At 56.0% G+C, this 16,910-nt stretch overlaps 1 protein-coding gene across 1 annotated transcript in view; it reads right to left on the reverse strand.

Annotated features, from left to right (window-relative positions):
- Nucleotides 1-16,910, reverse strand: part of niban2a (niban apoptosis regulator 2a) — a 41,165-nt gene extending 24,255 nt beyond the window's left edge. Inside the window, exon 1 of the mRNA XM_088614847.1 lies at nucleotides 16,463-16,910. Coding sequence (XP_088470973.1) covers nucleotides 16,463-16,517 — 55 coding nt within the window. The 5' untranslated portion in view covers nucleotides 16,518-16,910. The remainder of the gene's footprint in view (nucleotides 1-16,462) is intronic.

A 16,910-nucleotide genomic window follows, 5' to 3' on the forward strand; every position in this document is an offset into this window, starting at 1 on the left:
AAACCAACATCCTGCCCCCAGGCAGGCTGGCGGCTTGTGTGCAAGCCAGCCTCATGCCCCCATGCCCCTACACACACTCACAAACACACTAGGGTGTAAAATCCCTGCGGGCACTTCCACAGTGTCTGACGGGTCAGTCAGAGACTCACACTGATGGGGGCAGACGAGACAGGTGTCGATTAGCCATAACACAGGTAGAGCCAGCAGCCCTATCGCCCTGCAGCTCCCTGCTGGCAGCCCCTCTGGAGCTCAGCAGTGCGAGTCTGGTCAGTACCTGGATGGGAGACCTCCTGGGAAAGCTGAGGCTGCTGCTGGAAGAGGTGTTAGTGGGGCCAGCAGGGGGCGCTCACCCTGCGGTCTATGTGGGTCCTAATGCCCCAGTGTAGTGACGGGGACACTATACTGTAAAAAGGCGCCGTCCTTTCAGATGAGACAAAACTGAGGTCCTGAGTCTCATCCTGAGTGGTCATTAAAAATCCCAGGGTGTGTTTCTCGAAAGGAGTAGGGGTGCTACCCCGGCGTCCTGGTCAAATTCTTCCTGCCTTTTCCCCCCCAATCATGGCCTCCTAATAATCCCCATCACTGAACTGGCTTCATCATGCTGTTCTCCTCCTCACTGAGAGCCGGCGTGTGGGGGAGTGTACTGTAAAGCGCTTTGAGTGGAGAGTCCAAAACAGCGCTTTATAAGTGTAAGGAATTATTACTATAAATTCATTACGCTGACTCACACGTGTACCCCTTCGGTTTCCTAAAACACGCACGACATCTCCGGTGAAGCTCAATCTATTTTTTTTTTATTGGAGCAAGATTAAACATGAGGGAAGTGAGGATATCAACCGCTTCTTAGTGTTAAGCTGCTGACTGGGTGGAACATTGGGAAATCTGGAAACTGCCCATACCCCTGTTCCTGCTCAACATCCCCCCCCCCCCAGAGGTCACACGGAGCCGAGTCATGGCCCAGCTGTGTCACAGTCTGCCACGCTGCCCTGACTCAGCGCTGCTCTGCGCTTCTTGTGGCTTTTTTGCTTCTTTAAATCCTAGATCACAGGCCCCTGGCAGCAGCTCAGTAGCAGGGTTACTGCTGCACTACTGATCAGGCCCGTTTTCCTGCCATTCATAAAGCTTCCTGGATGCAGATCTAATTTTCACCCTGATAGCTGGGTCACTTAACCCCTTCTGGGAAAAGATAAGAGCCCAATACAGCAAACGATCACTTTTAATGGGCAAAATGAGCTGTAAAGTACTGTCTTTTTATTCTTTGGGTATCCAGATCCCCCCCAAGGATCATGAATAAAACTGCAGGACAGCAGGGTGTGCATTTGTTGAAAGTGTGAATGGATACAGTACAGGTGTATTGTTCAAAATTATTTTTCATACTGTATAGAGTAGACAATACACTACTACATATTGTATACAGTCATTATAAAACATTCAGCAAGCATATCTACAGTATATAGAATGAGTCCTCATATACGAGTATCTCACTGGTGAATCAACAGACAGCTGGTGATCAGACACCCTTTCCCCCTGCTGGTCCAGCTCCCTGTACTTCACTCCCACTCTTCCTCCCCTCTGCATTCCTTCTCCACCCCCCCACCCCCCCTCCCGTCTTTGTCCTGATTTCCAGGTTTTGTTTTCTCATCAGTGCTAATGGCTCCTGCTTTCCCAGGCACATTCCAGAGAAACCCCTTCCCATCCCCGAGCCCCAGTTGGCCAGCGAGACTGCGCGCAGGTTTCGGTTCATTTACGCGTTGCGCTAGATCCTTTAAAGACTATTTATAACTCTTACTGGAAGAAGTAAAAAGGCATTCCTGCAACCCAATAATTCAACACTGCTGTTGCCTGCAAGACGCGTCTAATTGTAAAGGCGTTGCCCTTGCAGTGTTGATGTTGTTCAAAACCAGCTCTTGCCGAGCTTCGCACACAAACGATCTTCCTGTAGGCACACCTGCGTGGTCGTCACTGTAACCCAGGCTGAAGCGCCAGCGCAGATTGATCTCACACTGTGCCAGTGTGTCTGTGCCAGTGAGGATGATGTCACACTGCATCAGTGCAGATGATGTCACACTGCGCCAGGAGGAGAAGTCTGTGCTGGTGCACATGATGTCACACTGCATCAGTGCAGATGATGTCACACTGCGCCAGGGGAAGAAGTCAGTGCCAGAGCACATGATGTCACACTGTGCCAGGGGGAGAAGTCGGTGCCAGAGCACATGATGTCACACTGCGCCAGGGGGAGAAGTCTGCGCCAGTGAGGATGATGTCACACTGCATCAGTGCAGATGATGTCACACTGCGCCAGGAGGAGAAGTCTGTGCCGGTGCACATGATGTCACACTGCATCAGTGCAGATGTCACACTGCGCCCGGGGAAGAAGACAGTGCCAGAGCACATGATGTCACACTGCGCCCGGGGAAGAAGTCAGTGCCAGTGAGGATAATGTCACATTGCGCCAGGGGAAGAAGCCAGCGCAGGCGATGCCACATCACTTTCTGGAGATAAATTAAATGGCAGCCTCAAGTCAAATGCAGCGCGAGCCTACGTGTCTCACACGGTGTAGGGCTGGACACCTGCACCCCTGCAGGGAAGCAGGTAAGTGCCGTACCTGGTGACAAGAAACACGCCAGCAAGTGCCAGGGGGGCTGTCAGCCTGGAGGAGAGCCGTGCCCAGACAGGCCAAACCGGAGCCCTCCACTCAGGCTCTGACGAGGGCCCGTGACTGCAGACAAAGCAGAGCACCAGGGCAGCGTCACATTCAGCACAGAGCCTCAGCCCACAGCTTCTCCCACAGTCCAGCGCGTGGCAGGAACTCACCACAACCCACTTTCTTAACTGCTTATTAAACCAGGCACTAATAACAGACACAACAAGCCTAGGGCTTCATTTCCCAGGTTTGTGTTTTAGTCATGTGACACACGCTTAAACCTCCCAGAGACAGATCTGTTTTCCCCAGCAGGACTTCCAAACAGGTCTCCTTTTCAAAGGAATGGATCTCTACTGTTCCGCATGTGGGACACAAGAACCCCCAGTGCAATGTTTCAAATCATTATAGTTAATAACAATAATAAAGCCAGCATGAACACAGACAATGAATGCTTTTCACTAAATTGGGACCTAGTGAAGACTCAATGGCTGTAAATTACCACTTGGAGGGAGGCAGGCAGCTGGAAAATAAACACAGACTACAAGGAGCCTGAAATAAGCATGAGCATCCCAAACAACTCAATGCACTGCACAGACAAACCAGAGCGAGGCCCACCCCATTCAAACACGCCTCGAGGACATGATGGCTTAGCCCACCTGAACACCAACACTCCAACACCCCAGTGCAATAACAGCGGGGGCTCCAGGGCCTGGCCACATTCTGCAGTGTTTGTGCGTGCTCTGCTTTGTGCTTGGTGTTTTGCCCCAGCTGCATTACCTCCCTGTCAAGGCAGCACGTTTTAAATTTCGCAAAACGCACCGAGAAACTGACATGACAGCTCAAAAGGCTGCACAATAAAGTGCAGGCCACAAGCGACAAGATTCTAGCCTTGGAACACGCTCCTCAGACAGGCCTCTCGCGTGACCCGAGACGGTTTTCTCTCCATCGCATCAAGGGATTAAACCACAGTGCCCGTCACAGAGGGAGCGGCAGTTGTTTCAAGCAAATAAAAAGGGATGTGAGCAATCGCACAAGAAAATGTCTGCCTCCGAAAGGACTGGATTTTGCCAGCGTGAAACCACACGAAATAAAAAATCAGATCAAGTCTGAAAACGCTGAACTAAGACCAGAAATCTGGTGAAGCAGATAAAAGTATGACCCACCACCACCACCACCACCACCTCCATGCTGCCTGTGGTCAGGGTTAGTGACGCTTGCTAGCTGCTGACACAGCACAGCGCTGGTGTGGGACTCTCTGTTCTCTCTGTAAGGACATCACCCCCAGCGAGAGCACAGCCTCCCACTCTCCAGCGCGGGGCTACGCGATCACGCCATCCTGCTTCTCTTGCACAAAAACAAAATGCACGAGAAGTGACAGTTTCTCGGAAAAGCAGCGTGGTGGCTCTGTGGCTCGGGATCCGCGCCTGTGGCTGGGAGGTTGCCGGCTCAAATCCCGCGGCCGGCAGAGGAATCCTACTCCGTTGGGCCCCCGAGCAAGGCCCTTCACCCCAACTGCTCCAGGGCCGCCGTATAAACGGCTGACCCTGCGCTCTGACCCCCAGCTTCTCTCCCTGTCTGTGTGTCTCATGGAGAGAAGCTGGGGTCTGCGAAAAGACACATTCCTCATATTTGTAATTGTATAGGGCTGATAAAAAGCAACATGATCATTATTACATTAACATTATCACTGGCTCCTTCCACCAAAGAGAACGACTGTGCAAGTGTGAAAAGGGCAAGGGCTGGCGTTTTCCAGAAACCGTCGTGAAATTCACCCCCCCCCTCTTGTGCCGTCGCCCAGAGCAACGCAGTTAATCCAGCTGTTGCAATGCTGCGGCAATCTCCCGGATTACCAAGGCAGGGGCACCGACAGGACTCCCGGGTGAGCCCGACAGTAGCTCGTTGCCCCCCTCGCCTTCCCCACCTCCTAAACCCCCTCCCATTGCATCTGGGGCTAACGAGCTGCAAAGCCTGTCATTACCCTCCACTCTGTGCTCGCGCGGGGTGAGGCTGTAAATCCGCCTCAAAGTCACTGGCGGGGACTGTAATTAGACCTAGAGAGAATAAAAGAGCAGTTGTGCAGAGGCAGGGGAAGGGTTTCTAGTTGAAAGAAAGGGGCAGGGAGAGAGAGAGAGAGAAAGGGAGCACAACAGACACCAAAGTTGTGAAAACCGACAGATTTAAGACCACCGGCTGCAGGAGGTTCTGTTCAGAGCTCCGTTTCATCTGCCCCGTCTACCCCAATGTGTCATTAATTACCCCCCACCCCCACCCCACCCCACACACACGCTGCACTGCCGTTTCAAAGCTCTGCTTGTTTGAAGGAAACAATAGCGTCCCGGAGGGCTTTCCCCGGAACAGGGCTGGCTTCCCCGGGCTGCCTCGGAAGAATCCCAGGCCCTCCGCTCGCAGGTCCGGCTGCCAGCAGCTGCAAACGTCGCCTTCCCACCTGGCAAAACCATCCCACTACGCGAACGACTCTTCTTCCACTGCTTACAAACACAACCTGTACGGAGCCACATCATTTCCTGCCTTCCATCTTTCATTTTTTGGATTACGTTTTTTTTTAATATATATATATAATGAGCCGTTCATATCACGTCAGCACAGATGGGAGGCGACATCTAGAAATATCATCACCCGAGACGCAACACATAACCAGCTTCACCCTCTTGCACAGAGCCAAACCAGGCCTCCTGGGGCTGCAGACCCAGTCCAGGCTAGCCAGTATTGGCTCATCCTATTCGCCTCCGAGAAAAAGGTGATCTTTTCCATTAGGTGCATCTCCTCCACCACCCCGATCCACTGCTCCATTTTCTCCTGCCCCGTTTTCTCACTGGCATCTGAAAGAATTTCCAGTATCCATCTATCCTTTAGTCCCATATAGTCAAAAGCAAAAGCACCCAAACCCAGAACGATAATGCTAAGTCTAGGTTTACTATATTATTAAAGGACAAAATCTCTGAATTTCCGATGTTGTATTTTGGGGTTCGACCAGAATGTGGCTAACGATTCCGAGGGTAATTAGTGGTCAGGATTTCTTCTTGTGGCCATTGTTTTGCGGGGAAACCGTCCTGCTGTGATCTCATTTTCCTCGCAAGCTGCCACTGCCGATCGCTTACGACTGCAAAACGCTGGACGGTTTCCGTGCTCTGGGGACACCGCAAACTGCTCCGCCGCGCCAGGAAAGCACGGACCCAGTATCTTATTGCCTTTATCACTGAGGCGCGCGCCCATGACCAGGGGCTGCACGAAACCCAGAGTAAGAGAGGAGCGTGTATCGGCGCTGAGGATGGTACGCGGAAGGATTTTTGTAGTCCTATCTCTCTCGAGAAAACCATGTTTAATCCAAGCAACAAAATCACAAAATCTACCGATTGCAACCATTTACAATTTGCCACTGCAGTTCCAGGTTGTTTTAGCGTTATAAGGGCCTGGATCTCATCCGAAGATCAACACACCACACCCACGCCGATCCCTGGGGCCCTATTCCCGATTCTTCAGTCAGACGGGAGCCCCGTGCTAACTCTTCCTGGATTCGTGCCATAAAGATCCGGGTTTGTAATCGGACACTGGCAGGCGGGCGGAGGCCTTTTATTATCTCTCCTGCGCCACGGGAGAGGAGCACATCCCGACAACACCTGTTCATCCGTCGGGATTGGGAGATTAGTGTGCTTTTCCTTAGAAAAGGAAAACGTCATGTCGAGTACACCCCAGTAAGACTATTCCCTAGGGATTCCCCGGGCCAGGGATTGAAGACACAGGCGTCATGTCAGCGCCCCCACCCTGGCCCCCCCCAGAAGGGCAAGCAGGATCCGAGCAGCTTGTCTGCCAGTGGTAGCCCACGGAGAGAACTCCCAGCAGGCACTCCGCACGCCCACCAGCGCCAGTCGCCCTGCCCACAATTCAATCCGGCTGGCGAACCGGAAACAGGAAGTCCCGGAGAGAAGCAGGGCCGTTCAAAATAAAGGCCGCGGGGTTATTTTTAGGTCGGTGTTGTGGCAGCGCTCCGCGATGCCGTCTGCCTGCCCTCGAAAGTCGCAGTCGCGCGCCAAGGCGTCCGCAGGCTCTGGAAGGGCGGCGGCTGCAGCTGCTGCCCTCGCCCCCTAGGGGGCGAAAACCGAAGAACACCCTGCCGCTGTTCCGCGCAAGCAGAAACCCTGCCCGGGCACGGAGCAGGATCCCAGCGGAAAGGCCTGGAGCACCAGCGATCCCTGGGGGGGGGGCTTACTTGCGAGCACTCTCGGGTAAGAGCCCGCGGAGGGAGAGCTTTCACTCCAGGGCGGGTGAGCGAGCTGGGAGGGGTGATGGGCGGGGGCGCTGATTAACCAAGGGAAACCCGGAGAACGACACTGGGCACAGAGTCTCCAGCACCGAGGCACCTCTTCTGCCAGCTTAGTGCCCAATCATGAGAAGAACCAATGAGCAGCCAGGCCGCATCTGGTTGGACAGTGCAATGAAAACCACAATACAATGGAGCAGATACAAATGCATACAAATGCCGTCCGCATACTTTGTTGATCATGCGGTTTGCATAGGAGGCAACTGCAAAGAACAGAGCCCAGAGCCCAGCGTCTCCTTCTCCATGCACCCTGGAAACGGAGGTCTTCTCTCCAGAGCCTCGCTCGCTCTGCTAGTGAACGTCTGGCACATGGATCGCGAGTGAATTCACAGCTGCTATTAGATCCTGCTCTTCCTTTGCTGTATCGGGCTGCTGCAGAGGGAAGACCACCAGGCTGCTTCGATAACTCCCAGAGCCCGTAGGCACCTTGCGTGGCTCACAGACCCACCCGCTGTTCTTGTCACACGTCCCTGGGAAAGGTAAGGCATCGGCAGCCACGAATTTATCGGCTGGATCTCCGTCTCCCGTTTCAAAAAGTGAATGCACTATCCGATGGCGGTGAAAAATGAAACTGCCCTGCCCGGCGTTTAGACGCAGGACGATCGCGATCTGGGTCAGGCCCTCCCTGCCACGCCGGTGCAACTGTTCACACTGTCGCATGCAAGCGGCGTCACTTAATAGGACAGAGAACCAATCTACTCTGGGATTCAGAAGTTCAAGCAGGGAGCTGTGTCAGGCTGCAAAGGAACACGTAGAGGTTTCTCCCCTGCTGAAAAGAGAAGAGAACGTTTTGGCCGTAGAGCCTTCTTCAGGTGGGGCTTTTCTTTCGTACAAGTCCAGGTTTACTCCATGCTAATCTGGGATCGGACGACCATTCGTCCCCAGAATAAATCTAATCCCAGAATTTCCACACCTGCCAAAATCGCAACTGGGGGAGGAAACTCAACTGAGCTGCGGCCCCGACAGCCTGAGGAGCACAGTTATTAAGCACAATCTGAGCAAGAGCCCAGATTCTTGAAGGTTTGTGCCCTGGCTGACCCACTGGCTGTCGTCACACGCTGTCCGATACGGACATGCTTTCCTGAAGGAGAGTCCCCCCCGACCAAATGGGAAAGTCAGCGAAGCCGAGGCCGAGAGATTCCGGGTCCCATTCGCACAGGGAGTGACAGCAGGGCAGAGATCACTGTCCAGGGTGTGGACAGGAGGAGACAGGGTCACCGAGAAAGAATGAACACCGTCCAGCGACCGTGGCAAGTCTGGGAAGGCCGCGACAGGTTTCTCAGCCTGATCTACAGCAGGCCTCCGTTAATTTACAGTCTCCAGCGGGCCTTTGCTCCTGGAAAACCCCTCATCGAGCCTCTCTCCAAACAATCGGGTCCAGAAAGGGAGATGCGTTTGACCGTGGGGGCGGGGGAGGGGACGCGCTCTCTCGAACGGCGTGGGCCTGATTCCGAGTGACTCACGCATCATGTCAGCTCTGCGAGGGAGGGGGCAGCTGTAGGCCTGAACCTTGCAATGACAATCTCCCGGTGCTGAGGCAGGATCCACACAGCCCCGGGCACCTCCGAATACACTGGAACCCTCCACCAGTCGCCACACCAGCTCCACCTCTAGCAGAAGACCCGGCTTGTAACAAAAGTGAGAGACAGAGAGAGCCAGACGTCACCACGTTTTCCACCCTACTGCCATACGCATCCTTAACAACTAACTGCAATGCCCCAGACTCAATGCACATCTGCACTATGCACTTTTTGCATGGTCTACCATGGGTTTTTTTTCACCACTACATATTCACTGTTCTCCACAACACGAATAAGAATACCGATGCACATGTACATCTGGCAATAAACTCCTCTACTACTACTCTACTAAGGGCTCAACACTTCAGTGCTATCAGGTCTGCCAACCTGCTGCTGTGGTGTTAGGGTCTGCTCCCACGGCATGCTAGGTGTTGTTTCAGCCTGTGTAACGCTGGGCAACGCCGCAGGGCGGCGAACAGATCTCTCCGTCTCTTGGTCTCTGCGCATCCTAACCCCTTTCCTCCTCCGCAGGGGCCTGTAGCTGCCTTGATTTCTCCCTCCGAAAACCAAACTGCAGCAACTCCGCTCTGCACAAACGGCTCGTTCCCGATTCGCCCTGGACTCGATGCCGGGCTGGCGATATCGGTACCCGCAATCAGTCATTCTGTTCTACACCAAGGCCCAAGATGAGAGTCTTGGTTTTAGATCACGCTCTGTCTTTTCTACTGGCCTTAACTGCTAAATCTTTCCTTCCCATATCTATTAGGACAAACCCTAATAGATGACTCATTAAGGACCTAAGGACTAGAGGGGTCAGGTGAGCTCATGCAGAAGACAGCGAAGCCCCTGGAGGCTCGTTTCTAGCATCTGCAAGGGTTTTTAATTTTAATTACCAGCTCATTTCCTGCGCCATGTCCCATATGGCCCACAGCACTATTCTTCCAGGGCTTCAGGGATCTCCCTGCCTGCTGTTCAAATTCCTGCTTCTCCGCGATTAAACGATTGACGGACTGAGTTTCCCCAACAGGAGGAGGATCCTTGTGCAGAGGGTTACGGGGCTCCGGGACAAGCCGTGCCCTTCCGGAGCAGAATTCCTGGGATCGACCAGGAAACGGCTGGGGGAGATCAAAGGAGGAATCTGAAAGGCGCGCTCGGCTGGAGACGCAGTTGTCGATGAAACAGTCCAAGGCAACGGAGAGACCGGATTGAGTAAGGACAGCGAGGAGACATCGGGGACAGATTGGGGCACCCCTGACCTAAACCTTTATACGCAAAGCTAAGAGAGGCTTTCAGAGGAAAACAGCTCCTAAGCCACTCTTCCGGTCTGACCGCACAGGAACAGGAAGTGAGATGGGGAGGTAAATGAGTGCGACGCAGCTCTCTGAACCCTGGGTGTCACCCACTTTTTCTTCCCCCCCTGGCTTCTTCATACGTTCCACCAAGAACTTCCCAAATAGTAAGGCAGCATGCCAAAAACTCAAAAGGAGTGAAAGCAGAAACAAACAAAACAAGCAAAAAAGCAGAGCGTGATCACGATACAACCCCCAGCAACGGATAACTGACTGAGCTCATCTAAAGCAGCCCGCAGGTTTGTGTGCAGTTTGTGCTCGGGTCTGGGCTGGGGGGGTGAAGAGACAGTTCTGGCTGTCGGTGCACAGGGCCCCAGGAGGCAGGCAATCCTGTGGCTTTTTTAGAGGAAGTGTGGTTCTCGTCTGGATGTGAGAGTTACCTCCTCCCCATTACAATACCGTAGGTGTCCCCCACGCTTGTCAACGCTTTGCAGCTCAAACAGGGCTGCCAGAAGGGGCACTTCGAACAGCTCGCTCAGGAGGACGCTGTGCAAAACACAGAGAGCCAAGAACGGATCGTGTTCTGGCAGGCACGCTGGGCACAGCGCTGATGGGGGGCGTTGTGAGTAAAGTCACTGATCGCAGTATAAATATCCTGTCGGTCTAGGAGCAAGCAGGAGCTGCGGTTTTAATAACAACGCCCACACTGCGCCCGCTGCCTTGTTTTAAAACTACCCTGGAAGAGCCAGTTGTTTCCCTCTTATTTAGAGGAGGAGATTGACGGTGAAAGTGTCTGTTTGCCCTGGGGGAGAAACGGCTGCACTCGGGTCTGTGCTTGTTCGTGCCCGCGCGCTCTCCACAGATCAGACATGGCGGACGGCCATAAGCCAGAAAACAGATCGCGCGCACAACATTAGGGCACAACTCCGGTCGATGGGATTCGACCCACAAAACGAGACCTCCAGTGCGCGAGTGGTGCTGGCAGCACAAGGCCTTTCTCTCTCTGCAAGGGCGCCCTGTGACCCCTGATCACGGGTATTCTCCCTGTCCCCCCTAAACGCCTCACAGCACCCCCAGATCAGCGCGCAGAGGGGCTCCCCAAGAGGCTCCACTCGCAGGAGCGGTTCTTCGGGGGCGCCGGTCGGGCCCCGCACAGCCCAGACAGACAGACAGACGCCACCGGGACGGCCCCAGCCAAAACGGGATACGTGGGGTTCGCGCTTGCAACAGCGACCCCTGCAGGCCACCCGAGAACCTACAGGGCCCGGCAAGACAGGCCGCGGCAGCCCTCCGTTCCAAGATCGCGCTCCCTGCGCAAACGGCTCACGGCGGGGCCTCCTCTCCCCTCGCGCCGCCACCCTGCCCAGCTGGCGGCCGCAGGTTAACCGCTGAGCAAACGAGGAAACCGTGGCGCGGGGACGAAACAGATTTTTGAGGAAGCCCAAGCAAAGCGTCCCATGAGGAGGGACAAGGTGGCCCTGCGGGCTCCACCAGGATGTTTGTGGCCCTTCTCAGGCTTCGCTTTCAGTTCTATTTATTCCCACCACCCCCCCCAGTTCCCCCGATTGCTCCAGGAACTGCCTCTTGGGTTGAGGCTGAACCGTTCCAACAGTGGAAGCCTTTTGATCTGCGGGCGGATTAATTCCTGACAAATCAGCTGGAAAGGAAGAAACGACAATAATAGCCCAGGAGCGGAGCTTCAAGGGAGCGCTGAAGCCGCCGAGTCCTGCCAACGCCGGGAAGAACGGAGGTTTAGGGAAGGGAAGAGGAAAACTCCGGGAGCCGGAGCAGGGAGCAGGGGGACACGGACGGACAACCGGACAAGCCTTGCCGACGCACCGTTGCGCAAAACAGAAGTGAGTTCTGTTGCTTATTAGCGGAATCCCATCGGCTCCGATTCAAGTCTCTTCAAAGAGTACTGGCAAGCTCGGGCGTGAAGGCTGATTGGCTGGAAAAAACATGACTGAAAACGGCACCCAACACCCCCACCGGCCGGCTCCAGTCGCAAACCCAGCCCCTGCGATCCACACGGGACGTCTGGGGACGGACCAGCCGAAGGGGGCTGCGATCGGGGGGCTAAGGCAGCCGATCAGAGGACCAGAACCCCCCGACCCCGTTCTGTGCTGTGACCCAGCAGCCTCATCTTCAAAGCACACGAGGGAAAACGGGACCAGGCCACTACAAGGACGGCAGCCCTGCGATCGCCCAAGTAAGGCGAAACGGATTACTGAGAAAACCCTTTCGCCCGTCTGCAGCTGGAACTCCAGTGAGGAAACGTTTCGGAGGACAAACGTGCAGATTCCCGCAGAGAGATTTTGGCCAGCAGCCAGGCTGTGTATTTTAGGCCCATCCTCGAGTCTGATAATCCTTGGTTTAGCTGACCCAGGTAACTAGCAGAGCACCTGAAGGAGCACGCTCAAACACCCCACACAGGCACCTCGAGGAGCTCAAACACCCAGCACAGGCACCTCGAGGAGCACGCTCAAACACCATCCACTGCAAGCAGAGGAGCGCTCTCTTTTTCTGTGAGCACTTGAGGACTAGAGGACGATCTGCAAGCGTGTAGGCACACGTGTGTGTGTCTGTGTGTGCCAGTCCCTCCAGGCATGCTGCTACCTGCTCTGGTCACACAGCGCCTCTGTGTGTGAGCTGGGTGTGTCTGAGTCAGCCCCTCCCTGCACAAGCCAGACCACTGTCCCGCGGCCCCCCGCAGCCTGTCCCCCACCCCTGCCCGGCTGTCCCGCAGGCCCAGGACGACGCCCTGGTCCCACTCCTGGAGGGCTTCCTCTCCCAGACACCCCAGTCCAAACAGTCCCTTCGAACCATCAGCCGCCTAACGCCTGCCGCAAAGGGGGCAACTGGTTCAGTCAGCGTGGGCATGATCGGACCAGTCTGGCCCTGTTCACGAGTCCCTGGAGACGGACAGGGACTCAGGGGGGGAGAAAGAATCACTGGACAGGAGCTCGAGTCTTCGGCGTCTGAGAGACGGACGACGTCCTTCGGCGATTTTGGCTATGAAGGCGAATCCGAAAAGCGAAGGGTGGGGGATTCTGTCCGAAAGCCCAGTATATGAGGAAGGGTCTTCCCAGCAGGGCGTCAGGTCCTGCCCATACTGAAGGTGACGGGGCGGGCGGGGAGCAGTCTCTCGGAGCCAGACAGTGTGCCGCACAGAGCCGCTGAGAGCGTGTCCCGGGACACAAAGCCACAGCTGTCTGCCGGCCCGACGCGCAGCGCTGCTGGGATTAAATAAAGGCCCCATTATCGCACGGCCCGTGTCGGTTTGTCTTGGGAGGCAGCCGAGATCGCCTCCCTCTGGCCCCCCCCTCCCGACGTGAGGCCGGCGGGTTTCTTTTTCCAATTCGAGTAACGAGAATGAATGAGCCGCGCGAGGGGGTTAATGATCGAGCCCTGCGTTAATGATCGAGCTGCAGGGCTGGAAAAGCACCGACTGGAGGGGAACCAGTTTCTCATGCAGAGTCATACCCGCCTGTTTAAACAGCAGCTTAATCAGGGACGAGGGAGCATGAGCAAGCAGTTAGGGCATTGTTTCCATTCCTGAAATCGAGAACTAAGGGCTGAAGGACATCCAGACCAGGCAGCTGATCAGTTCCAGCGCCAGCGAGCCGCGCCGGTCGGCGCAGGATCGAGAAGCAGGTCCTCCGCCCCGCCCCCCAGGAATGAAATGGGGCCACTTCAAAAAGCGGCCAAGTTCGGAGGAGAAGAGCCAGGCGCTGGGGTGAGAGACATGGCCAGTCGGGGACAAGCGAGGGCCGGGCACTTGTGTGCTGGGAATCCCTCTCCTGGACTACTGGATCACTGCTCTACAAGGGCAGGTCACCGCTGACCCCACCCCAGGGGGCATCAGATCCCTCCAATCGCAACAGTGGGACCGCAGAGAGAGCCCGTATCTGGACCGGACTGGGAGGCCGAACAGTGGGACCGCAGAGAGAGCCCGTATCTGGACCGGACTGGGAGGCCGAACAGTGGGAGAGCCCTTACGCACCCGGTGTGGACCGGGCTGGGCCAGAACCCACACCTGGTCCCAGTGTGGACCGGGCTGGGCCAGAACCCACAGCTGGTCCCAGTGTGGACCGGGCTGGGCCAGAACCCACAGCTGGTCCCGGTGCGGACCGGGCTGGGCCAGAACCCACAGCTGGTCCCGGTGCGGACCGGGCTGGGCCAGAACCCACAGCCGGTCCCGGTGCGGACCGGGCTGGGCCAGAACCCACAGCCGCGCCTGGTGTTGAACCCACAGGTCTAGTGTGCCCCCCCCACACCTCCATCTCTCCCCCCAGCGCTCCGGCGCTCACAGGGCCAGCAGACGCCGAGTGACGAGCCTGACGCTGGAATTCCAGGAATGCCCAGGGAAACGTGTTTTTTGCGCTTGCGGTCGGAAACTCCGGAGGCACTCTGGACGGCGGAGCGGCGTCTCACCAGACGGGGAACTTCAGACATCGACGGGGAAAAAGCCACGGCCCGAGCCGCCCGTGTGGGCGCAGACAGGGCGCTCCGGGGGGCACCTGACCCCTCCAGCCAGACCAGAGCCGGAGAAGCGCAACGTTCGCCCCCGAGGAGGGCTCCACGGCCGAAACGTCGCGATTCCTCCCTTCTCTTTCCTGCAGGGAATAAAGCTGGACTCGATCCTTCCCGGCCCACGCATGCTGACGCAGCTCCCTGCCTGAACTCTTTCAAGCTCACGGAGCCTGCTGAGAGCTTCACCCGCACTGTCCTGTGTGATTCTGACACCCACTTCACCCTGGTCGTTACATGGCTGTGTGTTTGGGGGGAGGGATCCAGTCCTTTTGGGTTGGTGGGCTGCCCTGCGGTAGAAATCAGAAAGCTGCCTCAGGCCTGCTCCGTGAGAGCAACCGGCAACTGTGGCACAACACCAGGCACAACCGGGAGGAGGCACAAACACCAGTGTACACAGGGCTGATATGAGCTGCGCGGCGCGATCGCCCACTCCAGCGTTTACTGTGACCCATCTAGTGGGCCCCCCCCCCTCGTCCCGGGACGGGATCCCTCAGGCAGGGGCGGGGCGGGGCGGGGTTGAACTGCACTTCTCGCTTCTGCCCCCAGACAGGGGCCTTAAAATAGACTCTGGAAGTTGCTAGCACGCTCCCCCCCCCACAGACACACGCAGCAGGGCCAGGGAAGGGAAGAGCTGCAGGAGGGCTGCTGGTGGTGAGCGGTGACACGCTCCTGCCCCTCCAGCAGGGGGAGCAGGAGAGCACTCTCGGGATTGGGGAGGGGTGTTCTTGCTCTGCAGAACTCTCTATATATATAGATAATATATAATAATAATAATGTAGCAAATACACCTCTGTGCATAACAGGGATCCCGGGCAGAGGAAGGTCTTCTGTACCATAGCTGGCAAGATCCCCGTTGAGCAACGCCCATTCGGTGAGGGACCAACCCCAAGAACCCGACTCCGTTACAATAATAATAATAATAATCCTCACAGTTACATAGCACATTTCTGGACACATCACTCAAAGCGCTTTACAGCCCCCCGCCTGCATGATGCACCGGCAGCACTTATTATAAGCCAGCCAGGTAAAGAACACACCCCCCCACCACCACCAGCAGCAGAAAGAGCAGCAAACGGAAAGCACAGAGGCCATTTCAAGGTCTCTGAGCAGCAGGGCCCTTGGGTAGGATTCTGGGTGCGTCCTGCCTCTAACAAACCCCGAATCCCCCCGACAACACAAGAGCCTGCCTTCAGCTGGGGGACCCCGCAACCCAGCGGCGTGTCAGGAGCTCCCATCTCTTGCTGCCCGGGCGCTTGGCGACTTCAGTACCCCCGAGTGCCGCCGTCACGTCGCGGTCTTCAGGAGCCCAGTCCCCACGCCAGCCGCGGCTGAAGTGTCCTCATTGCCGGCTGTCATCGACCAAGCCCACCTTGCCCGACCCGGCTCTCTCGGCAGGGCTCGGATATCACGGGGAAGTGAAATTCTACAACACGGGCACACGTTGCGTGAAAGGAAAATGCGTGCGTGTGTGAGAGAGAGAGAGAGGGAAGAGCTACACGCGTACAGACCCGAGAATCACCACGCCGCGAGTCGCACAAGGCGTTTTCCGTGTAACCCTGGTAGACGGGTCGCAAAATCAGCCATTATCGCTGTCAAAGACGCACCATTAACACGGATTATTGACGGGTGCGGGACACGGAGAAGTCTGCTACTATTTACAAATACAAGACACCCTTCCTGTTTGGTAACTCACAACCTCCACAGTCTCCTCTTTCATTTTTTTTTTTAATTTTGAAGTACAACCCGATTCCCTACCCACTTTTCGAAGTTTTTTTTAAAAAAAAAGTCTCCGCGTTGTTTTCCGGGCAAAGCTGGCTCGTCCACCTTGAGGTGAGGTGTCTCTCCCTCCGTACGCCCACCTCAGCCCGAGCCAGGAATTGCCAAATCCGTTCGGAAAACCGTGGGAACGAGCTGGGAGCGTTTACAAACACACACACACACACACGGTGGAGCTCGGAAGCGTCCGCACAGCTGAGAGAGACACAGAGTCTCTTTTCATCAAGCTGCAATTCAGCCAGACCCGCCGCCCTCCCGAAAAAAAAAAAACAGCCATGTTAACTCTGCGCGGCAGTTCAGCGCAAGTCCCCGGGCCGGGAAACTCAAATCTCATCCGTGCCGCAGTCGCTCTCCGACTTACCTGTGATCATCTCCCTCCTGCTGTCGTCCAGGTGTGTGGAAACCACATCCCCCATGGCGACGGCGGCGGTACACTCCTCACAAGCCCACCGGACTCTCGGACTCCCTTCGCCTGGTCTTACCCCCTTCACCGGTGCTGATGTTGGGTCAGTGGTGTGTGGGGGTGTGTGGGGGGGGGGAGAGAAAACCAGATGCTGCCCCCCCCTTAACAAAACACTAACCCGAAAAAACCAACCATAGAGGCGAAAAAAAAAACAACTTATTGTACTCCTCCTTCGTCGTCCTCTCCTTCTCCCCTCCAAACGAATAATCCAGAGAGAAAACGCCGCCCGGGGACAGAAGGGACGGGACGCACAGACACTTCTCGATTTAGATCCGAGCCAAACTGAGCGCACCGCGATGTCGGCTCGCCCTCTGCTCCTCGCTGCACAGGCGCTCCAGTGCCGTCC

This window comes from Lepisosteus platostomus, chromosome 21, assembly GCF_059453375.1.
Source record: "Lepisosteus platostomus isolate fLepPlt1 chromosome 21, fLepPlt1.hap1, whole genome shotgun sequence".
NCBI classification, from domain to species: Eukaryota; Metazoa; Chordata; class Actinopteri; order Semionotiformes; family Lepisosteidae; genus Lepisosteus; species Lepisosteus platostomus.